The sequence below is a fragment of the Cynoglossus semilaevis genome, chromosome 14 (genome assembly GCF_000523025.1).
Source record: "Cynoglossus semilaevis isolate Cse_v1.0 chromosome 14, Cse_v1.0, whole genome shotgun sequence".
Lineage (NCBI taxonomy): Eukaryota > Metazoa > Chordata > Actinopteri > Pleuronectiformes > Cynoglossidae > Cynoglossus > Cynoglossus semilaevis.
Window position 1 is genome coordinate 16152134 of NC_024320.1, and position 8121 is coordinate 16160254.

General features: G+C 38.4%; 3 protein-coding genes across 3 annotated transcripts in view; all 3 read right to left on the reverse strand.

Annotated features, from left to right (window-relative positions):
* tbx19 (T-box transcription factor 19) overlaps nucleotides 1-427 on the reverse strand; it is a 5131-nt gene extending 4704 nt beyond the window's left edge. The window contains exons 1-2 of the mRNA XM_025062047.1: nucleotides 185-427; nucleotides 75-79 (exon numbers count right to left, since the gene is read on the reverse strand). Of these exons, the coding sequence (XP_024917815.1) occupies nucleotides 75-79; nucleotides 185-342 (163 nt within the window). The 5' untranslated portion in view covers nucleotides 343-427. The remainder of the gene's footprint in view (nucleotides 1-74; nucleotides 80-184) is intronic.
* A 2161-nt stretch (nucleotides 428-2588) lies between these two features.
* On the reverse strand, nucleotides 2589-5299 carry LOC103389834 (vesicle transport protein SFT2A). The gene is made up of 8 exons (XM_008325431.3): nucleotides 5210-5299; nucleotides 4095-4184; nucleotides 3908-3993; nucleotides 3724-3805; nucleotides 3560-3595; nucleotides 3023-3081; nucleotides 2865-2894; nucleotides 2589-2737 (listed from the first exon to the last, which is right to left on the reverse strand). Exons 1-8 carry the CDS (start codon nucleotides 5276-5278, stop codon nucleotides 2698-2700), a joined length of 492 nt encoding a protein of 163 aa, XP_008323653.1. The 5' UTR covers nucleotides 5279-5299; the 3' UTR covers nucleotides 2589-2697.
* A 490-nt stretch (nucleotides 5300-5789) lies between these two features.
* On the reverse strand, nucleotides 5790-8071 carry LOC103389836 (E3 ubiquitin-protein ligase CIP8). Its single transcript, XM_008325432.3, has 3 exons — nucleotides 7626-8071; nucleotides 6078-6410; nucleotides 5790-5937 (listed from the first exon to the last, which is right to left on the reverse strand). Exons 1-3 carry the CDS (start codon nucleotides 7911-7913, stop codon nucleotides 5830-5832), a joined length of 729 nt encoding a protein of 242 aa, XP_008323654.1. The 5' UTR covers nucleotides 7914-8071; the 3' UTR covers nucleotides 5790-5829.
* Nucleotides 8072-8121: the final 50 nt, after the last annotated feature.

An 8121-nucleotide genomic window follows, 5' to 3' on the forward strand; every position in this document is an offset into this window, starting at 1 on the left:
TTTAGCATCGGGAACATCCGACTGAAATAACATAGAGAAAAAAATTATTTCTGGTCTTTCTGTTCAATTTTAGCCCCTTCTGGAAAACATGAATGATGGGCACTAGTTAGCTGCAATAGAATTCATTGACTTGGTTATTTTGTTAAAGGTTTTTTTTTCCCAGCATCCTTTGTCTTTGCCTCACCGTCCATTCTTGGTGACAATCATTTCATTGGTGACACTTTGGAACTTCCTCCACAGCTCGGCGTCCTCCAGCGTCACCCTCACATCCCTCTCTGTGGAGTCACCTTTCTGACCCCCCACCTGCAGCTCACTCTCCACCGCGCTCAGCAGCCGAGACATGCAGCAGGACTCGACCTGGTCTGCCTGTTCTCCTGAAGAACCAGGAGCAGGAGCAGAACCGGAGTCCTGGTCAGTGCGCAACAACTCCACCTTCATCTGCAGAACAGAAGCACTTTTAAAACCAGCAGCTCAAAAAGAATTAAGACTGTTTGATTTATTTATTTTATGACTGTTTTCAAAAGTTGACTTTATCTGTCATGGTTCTAGTTTCTAAAGACTTGTTACCATATGTTTTTAACTATTATTGAATTTTATTTTTATTGTATTTTATGAATCATTTTTAGTTGAATACAAATGAATGATTAATCAATGGATTTAAATGATAAGCTTTCTTAATAACATATATATAAATGGAGTGTTGAGTTCATTGAACACACCACCAGTCAATGATATTATTCTCAAATGTCAAAGCAGAATTTATTCTTCCACAGACGGCACAACTGAATATAAAATCATATTTAACTACATGTTCAATAATAACTTAAACAGAACATTTTTTGTCGTTTTAAAAAAGTTAAAACATAACTGTGAATTTATATTTCTGAATGCAGAATTTTACAATTTTCAATTTTATTAAGCGTTAAAATTTAGTAATATATATATAATATTCATACAATAAAACAATAATAGAATAGAATATTTATACACTGATGTTAACAAACCAATTTAATAACATTTTAATGTTATATATTATTAAGGTTATTAATAACATGTACAAATGTGAAGTTTTATGGCTTAAATTAGAAATGGAAATAAATGTCATTTATTTGCATTATATTGACTTGATCTAGCTCACAATTAACTTTTACACACATTATATTATATATAAAGATTTTTAAAAAGCTGTTATTTTAGAATTAATTAAATAAATGAACAGTTCCATGAAATAAACATTAACTAAAGTGCAAAAATATCCTACCTTTAAGAAATGACTGCAAAAATTCCAGAAAACGCAATCAAAACAAACAAAACAAAATCTTCACTTTTCTTTGGAAAACGGAATCAAAACAAAACAAAATCTTCACTTTTCTTTGTGATGATGTTAAAGCTGCTGAAATACAGCTCAGTCTGACTCGACCATGCTTCACCACTCTCCCATCGCTCTCTCCCCCCCTCTCTCTTTTGCCCTCCCAGAATCCTTCTTTCTCTTTCCTCTCTCTCTCTTGTGTTTTTATCTTTGTTTAAATTACAAAAGGTTTTTTTTGTTGTTTAATTTATAAAACGGTACAAACTAAGAGGAGCTCTGTATTTTGTATCTGCTGGACTCATCATTTCTACACCGGTCTTACAAGCTAACAATTCACTGTTTCTAGATAAACTGTGAGGAGCAATCATTGGTGTCATTAAATCTACAGAATCACTGACTGATTTTTACCAATACCTGTGCTCATTCTCATTTCAAGTTTTATATTTCTGGGTCAACTAGTTGATTATTGAGACAATATTCAGCTTTTCCTGGTTAACATTTTCAGCACTGTTTTGACTGTATGACTTACAGTTATAATATTGTAATATTGGGCTATGTTTCTTTTTTTTGGTAAACTTCTGCCTATAATATTGGGCTATGTTTCTTTTTTTTTTGTTGTTCTAGGTTTAGATCAGTTCTCTCTGGGCTGTGAAACAGCCTTCACTTCAGTTCAATACACCTTTTATTTACTTTTCATCCATTTAACAGTTCTGTTCTACCAATATTTATAATATTTTAAAGATATTTTATCTTTTTTTAAATTGAAATTACTTTTAATTAATTAATTAATTAATTACAATTTTAAATAAAATACTGGATTATGCAGTTGTTAAATATTCAACATAACAACATAATAAAACTTAAATAAACTGTAATTTTGGTTGTTTTTATATTTATTTCAGTTTATAAACGATTATCGCCAATCGATCAGTTCAAGATCACTGTTTATTGAGTGTTCATTGATCAGATGATGAGTCATTATTCAGCAGTATTCACTGATCACTAGTCAACGATGTCCATCATGTGGACATCTGATGGTTTTGTCCTGTTCTTAGACGTTTACCTGCAGCTGCTGCCGACGTTGCGCTCTTTAAATCTTTAAAGCCTGTAATCTTCACACCGCTGATTAAAACACACACGCACGCCCGCAGGCACACACACACACACACTCAGATATCAGATGTCCTGTGTTTCCAGATGTTCTGATCTCTGATCTTCTGTCACACACTGACATTTAAAACGGAGCAGGAGTGGAGTACCAAAAAAAAAAAAAAAAAAAACTCTCCCTAATCTGATTTTATTTTACCACAACACAAACTCACTGTGTACAAATATATTAAGTGAAAATAAAAAAATGACAAAATTAAAAATATATATATTTACAGGTTTTAACGGCAGAAAATGGAACAGCATTTGAGAATACAATCTCTGAAAGAAAAGAAATGATCAGGAGAAAAACATTAGGTCAGCAATACAGGAATCGTTCATCATTTTAATTCAGACATGAGAAAGTATAGGGTTTTTATCATGACTTTTGTTAAAGAACTGATTTTACCTGGCGTAGGGGATGTAAGAGAGGCCATACCTACGGAGAAAAAACACAGTTACACAAGCCAGTCTCTGTGTGTGTGTGTGTGTGTGTGTGTGTGAGGGAGAGAGGAGAGGGTATGAGTGGTTATTTTATTTTATTTATTTATTATTATTTTTGTTTACCAGACAAAAGCCAAAACCTGCAGCAGACAGAAAATCAGAGCCATTGTGAAGTTCTTCCACTGCAGAGAAATAAGGTAAAAAGGGAGTCAGGGTGAAAGACAATAAAATAAGGAACGAATGAAAGAAAAATACAAGACATGACGGGATATAAAAAGGAAGGAAAGAAGGAATGGAGAAGAACATAGTAAAGAAAGAAAGGAGAGGGTTGACAGCAGTGACAGAGGGAAAGGTTTCCGTCAGGAAAAGAAAGAAAGAAAGGAAAGGAAGGAAGGAGGAAGGAAGGAAGGAAGGAAGGAAGGAAGAAAGGAAAGGAAGGAAGGAAGGAAAGGAGGAAGGAGGGGAAGGAGGGAAAGAAAGGAGGAAGGAAGGGAAGGGAAGGAGGGAGGGAGGAAGGAAGGAAGGAAAGAAGGAAGGAAAGAAGGAAGGAAGGAAGGAAGGAAGGGAGGAAGAAAGATCAAATAACAAAAGGACAAATAACAGAGAGGAGGGAATGGGAGATCGAAGTTACAGTGACTACATCTGTAGCTGCAGACTCACCCAGAAGGCAGAGGCGAGAGTCAGACCCAGACATGACTGTGGAGAAATACAGGTGGTGTCACCACAGCATCACATGTCATTTCGTCTGTCATTTAGTCACAATTAGAACTAAATGAGAAAAAAAAAAGTTTTTTTTGCTTTTTTTGTCTTTGTTATTGTCTCACCAACATCAGCGTTGTGGCCAGCGCTCGCTCCTTGGCGCACATGGACTTCAGCTGCCGACACGGACCAACCAGGAACATGGTGCTGAGAAAAGAATGATAAGAATGACGATGAGAATCTGTCACCATCAGACGCACAGGGAAGTTGTTTATGATGCAGTTCTTCATCAAGAAGTGAAGCAGGAACCTGCTCAGGGCACAGATGTTTCCAATGGTGTAGAAGACAACAAACACAATTAGACCAAATCCTGGAATCCACAACATAAAGGTGGCCTGTTGTCACAGAGACAGAGACAGGTGTGAGTCAACACGTTACTACAGGATAGAAGGAGGAGGGAGTGTGGGGGGGGGGGGGGGGGGCTGTGCTTACTCACCAGTACAGAGAAAAAGGCTCCAAGGATGAAACAGACCAAGAAACCCCGCATCCTGGTCCCCCAGTCCATCCCAGAGGACTCACTGTCTTCCTGTTTGATCAATTAGAGAGAAATCACGCATTCGAGTATTAGAGGGAGTCAGACATTTAAAAAAAAAAATCAAAGAATTGTGAATTAATTAAAATAAAAAAACATTAAAGGATATTTTTAAAATTAATTAAGAGAGAAGTTTGCCCAGATGGTGTAAAGAGTTAGCCAACAACAAACCATCATAATCCTAAATTACTTAAATGTATCCAGGAAAAAGCTATATAAATTCAAATAAAAGTAAAGCTGTATTTATTTGTATTATTTTATATTTACTTATATATCTTTTTTCCAATGCTCAAAAATGAAGAAAAAAAAATCAAAGATTTGATGAGTAATATTAAATTTATAAACAATGTAATTGGAATTTCAGGTTATGATGAAAAGATACAAAGAATAAATGGTGAAAACTCAATAAGGAGGAGAATTACAGGGAGTTCAGAGTAAAGTGAGGAGATGCTTTCAGGGGGAGACAGTGATGGAGACTGGCAGGACGGTGTTAGTGGAGTAGAATATAGACGTCTAGGAAAACATCCAGAAGAGGGCAGCAAAGAAAAGCTGGTGCAGTCAGGGAGGTACGACAGTTAGACAGAAATATTTTGGGGCAGAACAGATGTGTGTAAATGGGTGTGAGGTGTAAAGAGTATGACATGGGTCAATAGATAGTGGATATATTTGGAAACAGAAGACACCGTATGGACGGCTTATGGATGTGGAAAATTAGGACATGGAGACATACACACCAACTTTGGTAAGAACTTGTCATTTTTAAAAAAATGTCTTTTTACATTTTTGTTTTTATAAGCTTTAAGTTGGATTTCTAATTCATTACTTTGAGCTAACTCCTTGTTAAGCAAACATCTAGTTTTCCTTATGTTACTGGCCCTAAAATAAATGTTGTTCTGGCAGTTGGTCCTAAGGGTTTTGTGTCTCCTTGGTAAAACCAAAAAAAGGAAAATTAAATCAAATAATACTCCCAGAGTAAGTAATTAGTAAAAAAATAAAAATAAAAATAGCTTCTCTCTGACCTGCTCCTCTGCGTCTCTCTCATTGCTTTCTTCATCCTGTCCACTCAAGACTCTCCTCAGCTTGTCCATGACCTCACACCTGTGACCTGTTCCTTTATCTGCTTTTACAACGAAGAAAGTTGAAAAAAAAAAGAGAAAACGTCGGAAATGGGCGGCAACGTGAGCGACATCGACCTGTAGTACCGTGTGTGACCACAGCGGCAAAAAGAGAGGCGCTATTTACCTGCTGTTTACAACGTACTGCTAATGACGTCCCGCCGAGTTAAAAAGCGATATAAAGGGGATGTTTTTGTTGTTGTTGTTTGGTTTTTGTGTGTTCTTCTGGTCACCGTGTGTTTTATGTTGTTTCAATTATCTGTCCTTTTTATGGTCACTCGTTGTTCGTGTTGTTGTTGTTTTTTTTATTAATCCAGCTGAATTTAAAAACCAACACAAATGGGGCTACAATTCAACATAGATTAAACACATGCACAGACATCTGAGGAAACAGCTGAGGCTGCTGGTACAGTGGTTGGCAGGATCACACTGTTTTTGTCCATTTCGATGATTGTTGTCTCCTGATAGGAGTCTTACAAGTGTCAATGGTGTGGATTATCTCTCTACTTTTGGAGTTGATGGACTCATGGCACTTTAACCCTGGAAGAGCTCCAGTAGACGGGTTTGGGCATGGACACGTGGCTGTGACAGGTGGGACAGGACTGTTTCCTCCACAGCCACTCTTCTATACACTGATTCAGGGACAGAAGTGAAGAAAACAGATCATGAAATGAGAGCCAGAAGTCAGAAGAAGACAAAAATAATACTGTCCTTAGACGGGATATATTTCGAAGACATTTCCCACAGAGCCATAGATCAGAGGAAAACATACCTCTCTGTGAAAGGTGTGAGTACACTGTAATTCTCTGGTTCCACCAGTGCCCTGGTGTAGGTCGTTGTGACAGATGAGACAAAGCCTGTCTGCATCCCCCAAAGACATGACACTGCGTCTCCTAAACTGCCCCTTCCTCTCGCGCACTGCAGCCCCTGGGATCGTAGAAGTCAGGGAGAGTCTTCGCTCTGTGGGAGTAGCAGTGTCTGCAGCATCCTCCTGTGGCGGGGGCAGAAGGCGACGTGAGGAGGAGCGTCGAAGCAGGACTCTGGCCGTTACTGGAGTCTGGATGGATGAATGGAGACGGGACAGCTGCATGGACGAGAGAGTAGACTAGACACGGGGTGGGGGGGTGGGGGGCACGTTAAAGTCAATAAAATTCGTCATAAAATTCAAAATGACTGCCACTACTTCAGAGTAGAGTTTTGTAGCAATAAATGTAAATTAATTTTTGTGGAAGAGCTTGACTTTAGTCCTATCTACTAAAAGGGCTGATGCATCAAAGGTCTGGGAAATACCGCCGTAAGGTAAGAGCACTAACTACACATCCACCATGTGGCTCTGAGCCCAGGTAGTGACTGTTAAATATAGTACGTATGATCCACAAATCCCATCAACTTCCTTCAAAAATAAGCAGGACTGTGGGACTGAAATCCTTATTAGTGAGGACCTGATCTGACCTTCTTAGAGCAAAACTCTTGGACCAAAAATGGACCTGTAGAAGCTAAAGATAACAGCTACGTGACAGGTTGTACACAGTAGCTGGGAGCAGGATCTCTGAAACCCCTGAAGACTAAATAAACTGAAACACGCTGATCAGACCAGTCTGGTTGCTCTTTTGTTGTGTGTGGAGAAAGTAATTAGCAGTGAACCAGTTAAAAGATCAACATGTTGGAGGTCTTTGTGTAGAGAGTACACACGTGTGATCTACAACACCTGCTGTGCTGCTACACTGAGAACACTGCTAAAAAAATACAGAGAACCTCTAACTGTATTAACAGCCAACACATCACTCCAAGGCAACACATACATCTATACTCCTCCACCAAGGTTATGTGCAGCACACGTTTGTCAGCTCCTCACTAAGACTAGAACAATATTACTTGAGCTGTGTGTTCAACACCCGTCCTCCACAAAATAAGTGTTAAGACACCTGGTAGACATCCCAGACCTCCTGAGGGTCTCTTGCAAAAGTGTCAGTGGGTGATACAGATGATGTGAGACAAAGTAAACTAATCTAAACTCACCACAACTGCAAAGGGACACAAAAATGTATGTACGATAAAACAAGTTAGCGTGTCTAAAGGTCTCCCTAACTAATGTCCATAAACAACCATTATCCTGTTTGACCAATGTCACCTATACCTGGGGTAAATAGTACCTCTGAACTTTAGATGTAAACAACGGTATAAAATGGAACTTTATGCCAAATGCTCAGTTGTCACTATGAGACAATGGATTGTGATATTGTGTAACTTTGTATCAAACATGTCAATGTGTGAAGGTTTTGATGTGTAACCAGATGTGTGTGTTGTGTGTTTTTCTTACCGGACATGGCAAAGATGCCCGTCGGTCGGTCCTTAATCGGGTCAGCTGTTCCAAACTGAGTCTACTTTCTGTTCTTCCTTCATCTGATGCTCCTTCCTCCTCACTCTCCTCTGCAGGTTTATCCTGTCTTTTGCCTCTGTACTGTTGCATCCAGGCATTGAAGATACGATCATCTTCTTCCTCATCCTTCTCTTCATTTTCATCCTCCTCCTCTTCTTCCTGAGGTCTCAGTGAAAATGGGTCCTCACTGTCTGAGAACTCATCCATTCTATCGCTGTCTTGATCCATAGTGTTGATCTCAGTATTTTCAGCTAAATACAGGTAATTGAACTAGTTAAAAATAATTGAAAAGAAACTAAATAAGCCTAACAAAGGCAGACAACCCAGGTCAAGTGACAAATGGGTTAATAGTCATTTGTTCTAAATTAAGAGAAGGCTAATATTGCAAGTGAACACCCAGAGATTAATTTTGTCTGGACTTAAGCTACATTAACTA

What these genes read in the sequence shown, in the direction of transcription:
- LOC103389834 (XM_008325431.3), bottom strand. Translation starts at nt 5,278, where the DNA reads ATGGACAAGCTGAGGAGAGTCTTGAGTGGACAGGATGAAGAAAGCAAT. An exon ending in AACATCTGTGCCCTGAGCAG is followed by an intron (nt 3,806 to 3,907) that starts GTTCCTGCTTCA and finishes TTCTTTTCTCAG; the next exon opens with CACCATGTTCCTGGTTGGTC. An exon ending in CAGGTTTTGGCTTTTGTCTG is followed by an intron (nt 2,895 to 3,022) that starts GTAAACAAAAAT and finishes TTTTCTCCGTAG; the next exon opens with GTATGGCCTCTCTTACATCC.
- LOC103389836 (XM_008325432.3), bottom strand. Translation starts at nt 7,913, where the DNA reads ATGGATCAAGACAGCGATAGAATGGATGAGTTCTCAGACAGTGAGGAC. An exon ending in GGGCATCTTTGCCATGTCCG is followed by an intron (nt 6,411 to 7,625) that starts GTAAGAAAAACA and finishes CCCCGTGTCTAG; the next exon opens with TCTACTCTCTCGTCCATGCA. An exon ending in CTCACACCTTTCACAGAGAG is followed by an intron (nt 5,938 to 6,077) that starts GTATGTTTTCCT and finishes TCCCTGAATCAG; the next exon opens with TGTATAGAAGAGTGGCTGTG.